Source organism: Sorghum bicolor, chromosome 9, assembly GCF_000003195.3.
Source record: "Sorghum bicolor cultivar BTx623 chromosome 9, Sorghum_bicolor_NCBIv3, whole genome shotgun sequence".
Lineage (NCBI taxonomy): Eukaryota > Viridiplantae > Streptophyta > Magnoliopsida > Poales > Poaceae > Sorghum > Sorghum bicolor.
This window is the reverse complement of record NC_012878.2, coordinates 53,222,971-53,236,137: the sequence shown is the minus strand read 5'-3', so window position 1 is coordinate 53,236,137 and position 13,167 is coordinate 53,222,971. Positions and strand designations below refer to the sequence as shown.

The 13,167-nt window shown below is 45.9% G+C and overlaps 1 protein-coding gene across 1 annotated transcript; it reads left to right on the top strand.

Moving 5' to 3' along the window:
- Positions 6,734–12,909, top strand: LOC8064154 (probable leucine-rich repeat receptor-like protein kinase At5g49770). Its single transcript, XM_002441238.2, has 19 exons — positions 6,734–7,015; positions 7,227–7,350; positions 7,558–7,629; positions 8,338–8,412; positions 8,506–8,577; positions 8,678–8,839; positions 8,952–9,023; positions 9,111–9,182; positions 9,276–9,347; positions 9,431–9,499; positions 9,591–9,665; positions 9,750–9,821; positions 9,912–10,046; positions 10,145–10,620; positions 10,732–10,896; positions 11,115–11,254; positions 11,398–11,617; positions 11,740–11,972; positions 12,189–12,909. Exons 1-19 carry the CDS (start codon positions 6,907–6,909, stop codon positions 12,699–12,701), a joined length of 2,928 nt encoding a protein of 975 aa, XP_002441283.2. The 5' UTR covers positions 6,734–6,906; the 3' UTR covers positions 12,702–12,909.

The window sequence follows — 13,167 nt, the reverse complement described above, 5'->3', positions numbered from 1 at the left end:
CTGCCTGGTAAAAGTAAAACGACTGTGTTGGCACTGGCTGACGTATGGACGGACGGCTTCAGGGGCCGTGGCGCACCGTGCAGCCCTGCCGGATGTTCCGACGACGCGGCCTGGGCAGAGCCGGTCTTCGCTGCGCGGGGGAAGAGCAGAGGGCAACTCACCCAACACGGGCATTTGTTGATTTCACACGCACCAAGTGACCGACGCAGCCGCGAGCGAGATCCAGGCAAAACCGGGTTGGGGTTTTCCAGATGCATGCATGCATGCCCCTGTGATTGTGTTTATTGATTAGATTTGTTGTGACTGCTAGTAGTAATAACGAGAGTCGGCTGATCGCGAGTGTGGAAAGCGCTAGGATCGCCATCAGCGCGAAGCTAGCTAGATGCAGAATTTGCGCAGCATGCATTGACCAAAAGGACTGTAGGCTGCTGTCCTGTCGTGTCTCTATTCTGGCCCTGTCATAATCAAAGCGCCAATCATTATCCGATCGAAAAAGAAAATCCTGTAGTACGTACGTAAAAACTAACGCTAACAGTCCCCCATTCCAATCAGAAAGTCGTCTCCATCCGTGAGTATTTATAATCCCCCAGCAACTAAACGCAGGATCCGGCAGGGCACCTCGACCGGCCGGTCCCGGTCGCCGACCTGACCTCCCCATCTCGTCAACAGCATGGTATTATCTTACCCCTGATAGAAAACAAAGAATGATATTTAAGGCTTGGTTTAATCAAATTATGTTACTACTTACTCCTCCATACTTGAATAAATTTTTTTAGATATATATTTCTAGAATTATCTTAAAAAACTTTTCAATTATTGTCCGAATTTTTAGAAAAAAGACTTATGATATTAAACTAGTTTCATTAAATACATCATAGAATATTATTTTTACAATACGCTCATTTTATATCATAGATGTTACTCTTTTTCTTTAGATTCATAGAATTAATTTATTTAAAGACAGAGGGAAATTAGGTTTGCATTCCATTACAAATCTAATGATTTTTGCATAAATATCAGCATATCTTTTCTTATACATTTAATTAATTTCAAGACGATTTTATTGTTCAAAATAAAGTCAGATTCTCCATTCTCCCGGACTGCTCAAGCACGCGACTCCATATGAGGACCTTCTTCCCTTTTCTTCTGCCCGCTCTCCCGTGCACACGGTTATCAAAGTTGTACTCATTTTTTTTAAAAAAAAAAACCTCAAAGTCGTATTCATTTTTGAGGCAGCAGGAGTAATAATCTCCTACAACTAAAAAGACTAAAAGAAGGACTTTTTTTGGTGCGGCTTTTGGTTTCGTCCTTCGGCCGTGCCCCGTGCATCCGTTGCGGCTCCCAGCGTCAACTTTGGAAACCGGCATCGCCTCCGTGATCCCCTCTCCCTTTCCTATCTTCACCGTGAGCACTAAGCAAAGACCCCTGATCCTGGGCAGCGGCAGGCCCCCATCCCCTCCGAGCTGCGGCAGCGGCAGGCCCTCATCCCCTCCGTGTGCGGCACCTCCGTGCTGCGGCAACGGCAGACCCCCATCTCCTCCGTGTGCGGCAGCGGCAGGCCCGGCAGCGGAGGTCCGTGATCCGCATCGACGCGGAGAAGCTGGGCAGAGGCAGGCCCCCCCATCCCCTCTGCTCACGTTTCTCTCCCTCCTCTCGATCTGCGCAGCTGCCCGCGCATGGCGCACGCCGGTGGCGGCGCCCCCGCTGCGAGCCCGCTGCCCGCGCGCACGCCGGTGGCCGCGCCCCGTGCCCCCGCCGTGAGCCCGCTGGCCGAGCGGCCGCGCCGGTGCCAGGTCCTCTCGATCTCCGGTGGCCGAGCGAGCGAGCGTCCACGCCGGTGCCCGCTCCTCTCAATCTCCGGTGGCCGAGCGACCACGCCGCGCCCGCGCGGACTCTGGTGGCCGCGTTGCCCGCGCGAGAGCGGCCGCACCGGTGCCCGCTGCCCACGCCGCGAACGTCGGTGCCCGCTGGTGCCCGCTCCACTCGATCTCCGGTGCCGAGCGCCCGCGCCGCGCCCGCGCGGATTCTGGTGGCCGTGTTGCCCGCGCGAGAGCGGCCGCGCCGGTGCCCGCTGCCCGCGCCGCGAACGTCGGTGCCCGGTTCTCTCAATCTCCGGTGGCCGAGCGAGCGGCCACGCCGGTGCCCGCTCCGGTGGCGGAGCAGAGTGCCAACAACAGTGAGTCCAGGGGCCCATGCTCTGGGGCCGAGCATCCATTCATGGCCGGACGCTGCTAGCCAAGTCGGCTCTGGCATCAACTCCTCCGACTGCGTGCAAAACAAGAACGATGTCGTATTTATTTGTTTCTTTTGTCGTGTGGACTTCCACATACTAGCGCAGGTAACATGTTTGACGAAATTCCCCTGAAATCTTTTGAATTTGTTTGTCAAATTTATGTCCAGTGATGTGTGCTTATTTGGATACTCGGTTGAGTAAAAAACATTCTTTTATAGTTTGTTAACCTTGCGTGTCATTGGAGCTACAATGAGATGTCAAGCTCTGTTTTTGTTTGTTTTCTTCTTCCACAGGTATGAGCAACCTCCCAGAGCTCAAGTTGATATGCACAATGATATCCCCTAACGAGCTGCAGTCTGCCCAAGCTAGGCAAGTGGCTACAAAGTGATGTATCTTATCTTCAAAGGAAACAAACTTATAATATGACAAAGCGTTTTGCATTGGTTCAACTAAAAATAAATATGGTTCCTATATCACTCGCTGACATGAAAGTCTAAGAAAGTCATTGTAACGTCCCGCCTCCACGAGGCCGGACCCGCTTACATCTGGCAGCTTTTGTAGGATATAGTCAGTCCCCACAGACCAACACTTCGTCTTTTCTGCACACTTTGTCCTCACTCGCGCGCACCCGGGAAGTATCTAGGCCAAGCACGCTTAACTTTAAAGTTCTTTCGAGATAGGCTTCCAGAAAAGAAGTTGCAACTTGTTGGTATGAGTATCCTATTAATCCTATTGAGTCCTGGGCCGGGTGTTACATCCTCACCCCCTTAAACGAGGCCAGGCCCGCTTACATCTGGCAGCTTTTGTAGGATATAGTCAGTCCCCACAGACCAACACTTCGTCTTTTCTGCACACTTTGTCCTCACTCGCGCGCACCCGGAAAGTACTTCCCGGTCGGTCACCCATCCCTAAATTGCTCTAGACCAAGCACGCTTAACTTTAAAGTTCTTTCGAGATAGGCTTCCGGAAAAGAAGTTGCAACTTGTTGGTATGAGTCTCCTATTAATCCTATTGAGCCCTGGGCCGGGTGTTACAGTCATAAACCTGAAATCGCAGAGTAATTTTAAAACAAAATCATGTGGATTATTGGCTATTGCACATAAACAAGAATATCATATAAATATTACTTCTTGTTTAATATTTGAGTACCAGATAAATTAAATTTGTGTATTTCATTTGAGTTTACTCCGTAGCATATACGCTATCTAGGGGTTATTATTGTCACTAATTTTTTCTTTGGGTTGGTGTTGTAGTGCTTCGAGATTCTGACAGTTTCCATCAACATACCATGAACCACAGGATGGAGTTTGCCTAACATATTTGCTGGAAAATGTACTCATTCTTATTTGGCCTCAAACATTCTATATTGTTTGAACGATTCTGTTTTGATGAATGATTTATTTTGGAGAAGAAGTAGAATGATCTTCTGATGTCCAATTTACCTAAATAAGTTTAATCAAGTTAGTGGAGGATGTCTAAGGTTATGTAAGAAAATAAATCTAACTGAAATTCTTTTTAGTTAGATCTTTTTTGCCTTGTTTTTGTCACAACATATTTCTAACTCATTAAGTTGCTACTGGTATGTATCTACCATTTTTGTTTTGATTTTACTGCTATAAGCATATACTATTTTTTGTTGATTCAGTCACTATATTCCTTTGACATCTTGCCACTGTCTGATAAGCACATTAGCTCCTTCATAAGTATTTAAGCTGCCTTGAGTGAATGTTCTTTGGTGGTTTCAGATAATATATGGGCAATGGGCAATCTTAGGCTTGAAGCAATCCAGGCAGCATGGGCAGTACAGAATCTCAACAGAAAATTAGACTTAGCATGTGCTGAAAACCTAAAATAGTGTTGCTTTATCTAACATTTCAATATATGTTCACTATGTTATTTCCCATTCAGGTGTATCAAGTTAAAAAGCTTAGTCCATATCTCCTATTGTATAACAGTGAAATAGGATTGATTGATCTATCCTTTATTTCTTATTTCAAATGAACATATGACTACTGTGAATGAGGCACTTATATCAATAGGATTTCAGATGGACATATCTAGCAGAATTTCCTTTTTATTTTCCATCTCTGCAATTTATGAAGTGACAACAACATGTAAATATCTTTTTGCTCATTCTAAACTATTTTGTGCTTCTCTACAGGGTTGCGTTAAGTACCACAGCCTTATATCCATGGAGGTTAGTATGGCTGGTATTTTATTCTGAAATTTACATTCATCAAATAGTTTGGAATTTCAAGCAGTACTAAGAAAAGAGCAATTCTTATCATCTTGGGTACTGATTTGGCTCAGATCTTGAAATGTGGTCTAACATGCTCTTGGATATGGAGTTGTCTCAATTCTAGAAATATGGCCTGATATGATTAGCATAGGTTTCAGATTAACATTGTCGCTTATAATTAGCGCATGTCTGTTTTAAAAACCTGTAGTAAACAATTAATTTTTTAGCATGTATTTCATTAAGGAGTAGAAAGTGCACTACAAAAATAATAGCTTAGCATGTAGCAAACAATTCATCATTGATCGTGTCCACTTTTACACTTGATTTTGGTTGTCAGAAGTCAGCAATACTGGTCAGTTTAAGATACTGTGTTTAAGTAGATAGTTTGTCTGAGGTAGTATCTGCACAAAAGGATACAAAGATATTAACTTCCATGCAGGTGATGAGCTGCAGTAGGGTCTTCGTTCAAGTTTTAGGTAGTGACAATGGACAAAACACTTGTGTCATTATGCATTGATGTCGAGCAGCTTGCAATTTCCACTGCACTTTAAGATGGTTGTGCTCAGTTATTTATCAGTATATTTATTATGCTGGTGCACAAACTTCCCTATGTAGTGCCATATAGGTTGTGTAGTTTCTTATATGCCCAACATAGCGTGGATCGAAAATATCACATGGGTTGAAATTCTGCCCTTAACAATCTAATTAGGACTTGATTGTCGTATAGAACTTAGGAATACAAGAAGCTTAATTCATTGTACTTGAATATAACACAAAATTGGTTGCATTGTGATAATTCTACTTTTTGAGGAAATGATGTGTGCTGCTACCTATCAACCAGGTACCAGTTGAATTGGTAACTCTACAGTACCCAGATCCATGCATTCCTTTATGAGTTCCAAGAAGTGATTTGGAACATGAACTCATTTTGGTTGCGCAAGACAAACAGTTAATCACATCCTGTTATGAATTTTGAGCTTTTGCCCCATATTTGATGGCTTCCATGGACAACAAGTGATGTCACTTTTAACGGCAATATTCAATTTCGTAATATTGTTTTTTTATCGTGCGATCTGTGTGTTTTTAGTATAAAAATTTATCTATCCCGTAGCAACGCACGGGCATACTACCTAGTGTAATAATTCTCAAATCTCAACCACCTTTGTCACGGTCGTCGTCCGTCAGCAACGTTACCATGTCAACTGCAGGACATACTTACTATATATAATATATAATACGAACCGGACTGCTGCGCATTGCCCCCAATCCTTCAATTAGATTACATAGATATAGATAGATTATATAAAATATAATAACGTAAGCTAGTACTACTACTTTACTCCTGTTCTAAACAAGACGCTAGCGGCCGTTGGTTGGACGTAGCTGAAGGGCATCAGCAGCATCCACAGAACCCATGGATATCATTACCCTCCTATATATATTGCTACGTAGCTGAAGGCAACATACGAAAAGAGATCGCAAGAGGAGGAGGGCCGACGCGCTAATCGCAATTAAGCCCCGGTTCGGCTGCGAAAGCTACCTGCCACCAACAGTCGCAAAAGCAAAAAAAAAAAAGTGCTGGCATCAGCGTTAATTGGGGGTTTGCTCCCGACTGCGTCGAATTTCCTACCCCCTTTGACCGGGGGCTGCTAGCCGCTGCGCATTATTATTGCTTTTAATCACGCCGGAGTTCTGAACGCATGGGGCTCGCGTCGCGCCTCCGCTCGCCATTTGCTTGGGTTGACCTCTTCCCTTTCCCTCCGACGCACTACGCAGAAGCCGCGCCCGCGTTGGGGCCTCGGGAGGTAGAAGAAGAAGAAGATAAAGAGGCGGTTGGTGCCCCGCCGGCTCAAATATTGATGAACCGCAGCGCGGCTCGGTCGTTCGCGTGGACGTGCGGAGGGGAGGGAGCATTTTTGTACAAGTTGCGCAGCACAGCTCGCTCGCTCTCTCTCTCTCTCTCTCTCTCTCTCTCTCTCTCCCCGTTTAGCTAGTAGGGCCTTGTTTAGTTCACCCCAAAATCCAAAAAGTTTTCAAGATTCTCCGTCACATCGAATCTTGCGGCACATGCATGAAGCATTAAATATAGATGAAAATAAAAACTAATTACACAGTTTGTCTGTAAATCGCGAGACGAATCTTTTGATATTAGTTAGTTCATGATTAGATAATATTTATCAAATAAAAACGAAAATGCTACAGTAGCGAAATCCGAAATTTTTTCGGAACTAAACAAGGCCTAGCTAGTGTTGCCAGCTGCCACGGCAGAGAGAGAGAGACACAGCTCTGTCTTCCTTAATAGCTAGTCTTGCCACGACAGAGAGAGAGGAGGAGGAGAGTCGTCTCCCCGGCCAGAGAGAAGAAAGAGGCCGGGTGCTCCGGCGTACGTACGTGCACCTCTCTCATCGCCCGCCGTCGGTGGTTAATTAGCAGGATGGAGGAGGCAACGCGGCGGCGGGTCACGTCGACGGCGCTGCTGTTGGCGTTGGTGGTGCTGGCGGCGAGCGCTCCTGCCGGCTTCTGCGCCATCAACTCACAAGATGGTTAGTACGGCGGTCAACTCTGCTGCTTGCCTCCTTCCATTTCCGTTTTCATCGGGTTTTATTTACGAGGGAATTAAAGATGATGCGAGCCCAGAAACTATTAACCAGACAGGACGATTTTGATCCAAAATTGGTCTCTGCTCTTACCAACCAACCTCTCTTTGCTGCCCTTCTTCTGAACCCTGAACTGAAAAAAGGCTTGTTTTCGCAGGTTCTGCTCTCAACGCGCTCAAGAGCCAATGGACGAACGCCCCGTCGAGCTGGTCCTCGGCGAGCGACCCCTGCGACGGGGGTTGGGACGGCGTCATGTGCAACAACGGCAGGGTCACATCGCTGTGAGTGCCGACTGCCAAGGCATGCAAGCCACCATGGCCGTGCCGCTGCGCACCTTCCTTCCTTCCTTCTTCCTTCCTTCCTTCCTTCCTTCCTTTGTTTATCGAATCGATCCACCGCGTGTTGCCAATTGCCATGCGAGGCTACCTCATCACTGAATGGAAATGGGTCTGAATTTCACCATTGTCCGTGACGTGCCTTGTTTGCAGGCGGCTGTCAAGTGTCAACATCCAGGGAACGCTCAGTGACAGCATCGGACAGCTCACCCAGCTCGTCTACCTGTAAGTCACTTCTTCCCGAATCACAATCGCTAGCTGCTGCAAGGCGCCATGGCTATACCCACCCGGCGTGAAGCGTTTGCGTTTCAGTGTTTCAGACGATTCAGGGTTAGAAAGATTTTGAATTGGTCAGAGCGCTGAATACTTCTGCATCTAGGCTTGTAGCTACCTTGCAAACTCTGCTTTCTTCGGGCTTCACCTGTCCAGCTCATGCTGACCAATTCAAGTTTGGCAGATTGTTGGTTGTGACTAATAATCTACCAGTAAAGTATCATTACCATGGATTAGCTAGTTGGTCTCTAGGTTCTTTTGTTAATAAGGCCAGGTTACCAAAAAAATAATTAAACAAAGATATATACTCCTTCGGTCCATAAAACAATGCAATTATCACATCCCAAGGAGTCAAACAATTTAAACTTTGACTAGAATTATATAAAAATTACTAACACTTATGAAACAAAATAAGTATCATTAGATTAGTTATATAATATATTTTTATAATGAATTTATTTGAAAATATAAATGCTAATATTATTTTCTATAAATTTGGTTAAATTTGAGCTAGTTTGACCGGCACGCTTTCCATAATTGCGTTCTTGAGTATATACACGAACCTATACCTATATTATAATAATGTGACAGAAATGATAATGTACAGTAAATTTCTAAGAGAGGAAAGGGTGTTCTATCTCACAACATAAGCACTTGCAGGGATGTTTCCTTCAACATCGGTCTGAATGGTCGAATGCCTGCTACAATCGGGAACCTTGCAGAGCTTACCACACTGTATGCGCTACATTACTCTTCATCTTCGATCCTGCTTTTCCTTATCCAACGCACACAAAAATCACCAAAGCTTAATTGGACTATACTTGACAGGATCCTGGCAGGCTGTAGCTTCACAGGAAGCATTCCACCGGAACTCGGCAACCTACAGAAGCTCACATTCCTGTAATTACTAGCCTGCTTCAATAGGGGTTTTTTTTTTCAATTGTCACTCCTTATGATTTGGCATGCAGAGTTAACTGGTTTTGTCGCACATTCTCTTTAGGGCGCTGAATTCAAACAAGTTTACAGGCACAATACCCCCTCAACTTGGTTTACTCTCAAGTCTCTTCTGGTTGGATCTGGCTGATAATCAGCTCACTGGATCTATCCCGGTCACAACAGCAAATACACCAGGGCTTGACCAACTTATCCACACGAAGCACTTGTAAGTGATATCGATCTTAATTTGTGCTTTTGGTCAATTAAGCGAGATCAAAATGTATCCATACCACCGTTTCATTTGCTTTAAATGCTTCTAATTTCTGATACATGAACAGTCATTTCAACAAGAACCAGTTGTCTGGAACACTTACAGGCCTCTTCAACTCCAATATGAGTTTGATTCACGTGTAAGGGATTGCCGGACTTTCAGTTTATAGTTCATACATGACATCAATAAAACATGCCCTGCTAACTCATCTTGGTACCTTTGTTAGATTGTTCGATAGCAATCAATTAACTGGCTCAATACCAGAGGAGCTAGGGGGCGTTTCAACACTCCAAGTCCTGTAAGTATCTTAGAATCTGTGGAAATTCAATATTTTTCAACGAACACTGTTCTATTATATTCTTCCTCTTTGACCGATTTGCATCTTTCACAGCCGACTAGATAGGAACAGTCTTCGGGGAGCAATTCCTCCTAACATCAGCAACTTGGTCAATCTAAATGAGCTGTAAGTGGCCCATGATCTTAAACAATCAGCAACAGTCCTGGCACCCAGCACCATTTTTTTATTAAAAATGTGACATTCTGCAGGAACTTGGCCAGCAACCAGCTCACTGGATCACTGCCAGATCTAAGCAGCATGACCCAATTAAATGTCGTGTAAGAAACTAACTGTAGTGATACCATGCTGCTTTGTCGGATCATACCAATTTCTGGATAATTACTGACGAATTGGTTGCTTCATAACCAGGGATTTAAGCAACAACTCCTTTGCCGTTTCAGTAGCCCCAAACTGGTTCTCAACTTTAACATCGCTAACCTCAGTGTGAGTTATCTTAGACTATTTGCTCTTTAAATCACCATCGCTATATCAATAGCTAACTCACCGTGTTATCTTCTGATCTCACAGGTCAATATCTTCTGGACGACTCTCTGGCGTGGTCCCCAAGGGTCTCTTCACGTTGCCCCAGCTGCAGCAAGTGTAATGTTCTGGCAACTTATATACTAAACAACATGTTTCATAAGGGGGGAAACTTTATCATGCTAACCTTTTTCGTCACTGATCAAACAGTGTACTGAACAACAACGCGTTCAACGGAACCCTTGAGGTCACGGGCAACATCAACAAACAACTGCAGACTATTAATCTCATGAATAACAATATTGTCGCTGCCAATGTCACCCCAAGCTACAACAAGACTCTAGTGTAAGAAACACTCAGCCCCGAGAGCCATAAAGTTGCTTCTTTCTCCACCCAAACAATTCAGAAAGACTTCATTTCTTGTTTGCCAAACCTGAATACAGGCTAGTCGGGAATCCAGGCTGCCAGGACCCAGATTTAAAATCCTTCTGCAGCCTCAAGCAGGAGAGCATGATTGCATACAACACCAGCCTGAGCAAATGTTCCTCTACAGATTCATGTTCCAGTGACCAGAGTCTGAACCCTGCAAACTGCGGCTGCGCCTATCCCTACGCCGGGAAGATGGTCTTCAGAGCGCCCTTGTTCACGGACCTGACAAACAGCGCCACTTTTCAGCAGCTGGAGACAAGCCTCACGCAGCAGTTATCTCTACGTGATGGCTCTGTATCCCTCTCAGACATTCACTTCAACAGTGACAACTACCTCCAGATTCAGGTGGCGCTTTTTCCATCGACTGCTGCATCCTTCAGCGTGCCGGATCTGATACGGATAGGCTTTGATCTGAGCAACCAGACTTACAAACCACCACCAAATTTTGGACCTTATTACTTCATTGCAGACACATACGCTCTTTTGGCAGGTACTTTAGTTTTACCATCAAAAAGCCCAATATGTATTCAAGTATTATGATTTATTTTTTGGAGCAACTAGTATGGTGGTATGAAATTCACTGTGTGACTTTCTGTGTCAGGTGCTGCTTCTAGTGGTAGTAAGAAATCACAGATCAGTACTGGCGCTATCGCTGGAATTGCGGTAGCCGGTGGACTTCTTGTGATTGCCCTCATTGGCATGGTATTATTTGCATTGCGACAGAAAAGAAGGGTTAAGGAAGTGACAGGACGAACTGACCCTTTCGGTAAGGACTTGTGTGCATTTCGATTCCTGTTATGTTTACTGACAGTGTTGTGCAAGAGATTCATTGCAGAAGCTTTTAGAACGTAACCATGATTTTCGTTGTTGCTTTTTTTTAACCAAGGACATGTCATAGTTTGCAAACAGTAGTAACAAAAATCACCTGTGACAAAGAATAATACTAACATCAGATTTGAACTGAACTTTGTTCCAAAATAACAGCTTCATGGGGAGTTTCTCACAAAGACAGTGGAGGGGCTCCACAGCTCAAAGGAGCAAGGTTGTTCTCTCTGAATGAACTGAAGACCTGCACCAACAATTTCTCAGACACCCATGAGATAGGCTCAGGAGGCTATGGAAAGGTATCAAACAAAAACAACAAGCTGTTTGGTTTGCTTAAAGAAACCATTTTGGATAAAAATGATCCAGTCTTATAGGTAAATCTGCCTATTCTTCACAATACATTCAGGCAACTCACAAATATCAAAACTGGTAAATTTTAAAGGTGTATAAGGGAACACTAGTTGATGGAACGCGGGTCGCCATAAAGAGAGCGGAGCGCGGATCAATGCAAGGTGTGGTGGAGTTCAAGAACGAGATCGAGCTGCTGTCCAGGGTTCACCACAGGAACCTGGTGAGCCTGATAGGCTTTTGCTACGAACAAGGGGAGCAGATGCTGGTGTATGAGTACGTCTCCAACGGAACGCTGAGAGAGAACCTGTTAGGTACGTACATTGGCAAAACCACCGCACCCCATATATAACATTTCACAAATTTTCCATCTCTCAATTGTAATCAAAGCATCAATTTGATCATTCAAATCTGTACGCGTGAACGGCCTATGCAGTGAGAGGAACGTACCTGGACTGGAAGAAGAGGCTCAGGATCGCGCTCGGATCAGCGAGGGGACTTGCGTACCTTCACGAGCTCGCCGACCCGCCTATCATCCACCGGGACGTCAAGTCCACCAACATCCTCCTCGACGACCACCTCAAAGCCAAGGTCGCCGACTTCGGCCTCTCCAAGCTCGTCGCCGACACCCAGAAGGGCCACGTCTCCACTCAAGTGAAAGGAACGCTGGTGAGTCACAATGAAAACATCATACTACTAGGAACCTACCTGAGCTCGTTCGTTTGTCTTATAAGCTGTACTTTTTCTGCTAGTCAACCATGTTTTGAATGACAAATTTGACAGATAAACTCAAACGAACATAGCGATTTTTTAAAAAAAAATTAAAATTATCATTAAAACTTACCTAAGCAATGTGGTGAATTTGGTGGACGATGCTGCCTGTAGGGTTACCTAGATCCGGAGTACTATATGACGCAGCAGCTATCGGAGAAGAGCGACGTGTACAGCTTCGGGGTGGTGATGCTGGAGCTGGTGAGCGGGCGGCAGCCGATCGAGAGCGGCAAGTACATCGTGCGCGAGGTGAGGATGGCCATCGACGCCAACGACCGCGACCACTACGGGCTGCGGGGCCTCCTCGACCCGGCGATCCGGGACAACGCGCGCACCGCCGGGTTTCGGCGGTTCGTGCAGCTGGCGATGCGGTGCGTGGACGAGTCGGCGGCGGCGCGGCCGGCCATGGGCGAGGTGGTGAAGGAGATCGAGGCCATGCTGCAGAACGAGGTCGCCGGCGCCGACGGCGGCGGGGCCACCAGCTCCGCCAACTCCTCCGCCAACGAGTTCGACGGCGCGGGCGGCGGCGCGCGGTCGCACCCGTACAGCGACACCGAGATCACCAGAGGCTCGTACGGGGACAACGCGTCGGACTACATGCCCTACTTCGAGGTGAAGCCCAAGTAGTAGTAGTAGACTTCCAGTTCCAGACTTCAGTTGTTGTTGCATAATCAAGTAGGTTGCGAGATGCATTGTAGATTTGTATAATTTTGTATGTCATCACGTCACGTGTATATTCATTGGTTTAATTCCTTGAGCTTAATTTTACCATGCTACTTCCAATGTATCATGATACGACGAATTGTACATGCCTAGAAATTTGTTCTGTTTTTTTGGTCCTTTTATTAAAAAGAAAAAAAGTCACATTTTCCTCAGCGTTAGAAATTTGCTGCCGTACGTCCAGCTCATCGTCGTCTCGGTCTCCGGCAACGGCAACAAACGAAAAAGAAAAGGAAAATGGGAGGGGCAGAGGACGCGGTGGCGAACGGGCGGACGCGCGACGAATCCGCCCGCCCCGCGCGCGCGACCTGCCACTTCGGGGGCCATGGGGCCAGCATGTCCTAAACGATCGAGCACCGCCCGTTGGCGCTTT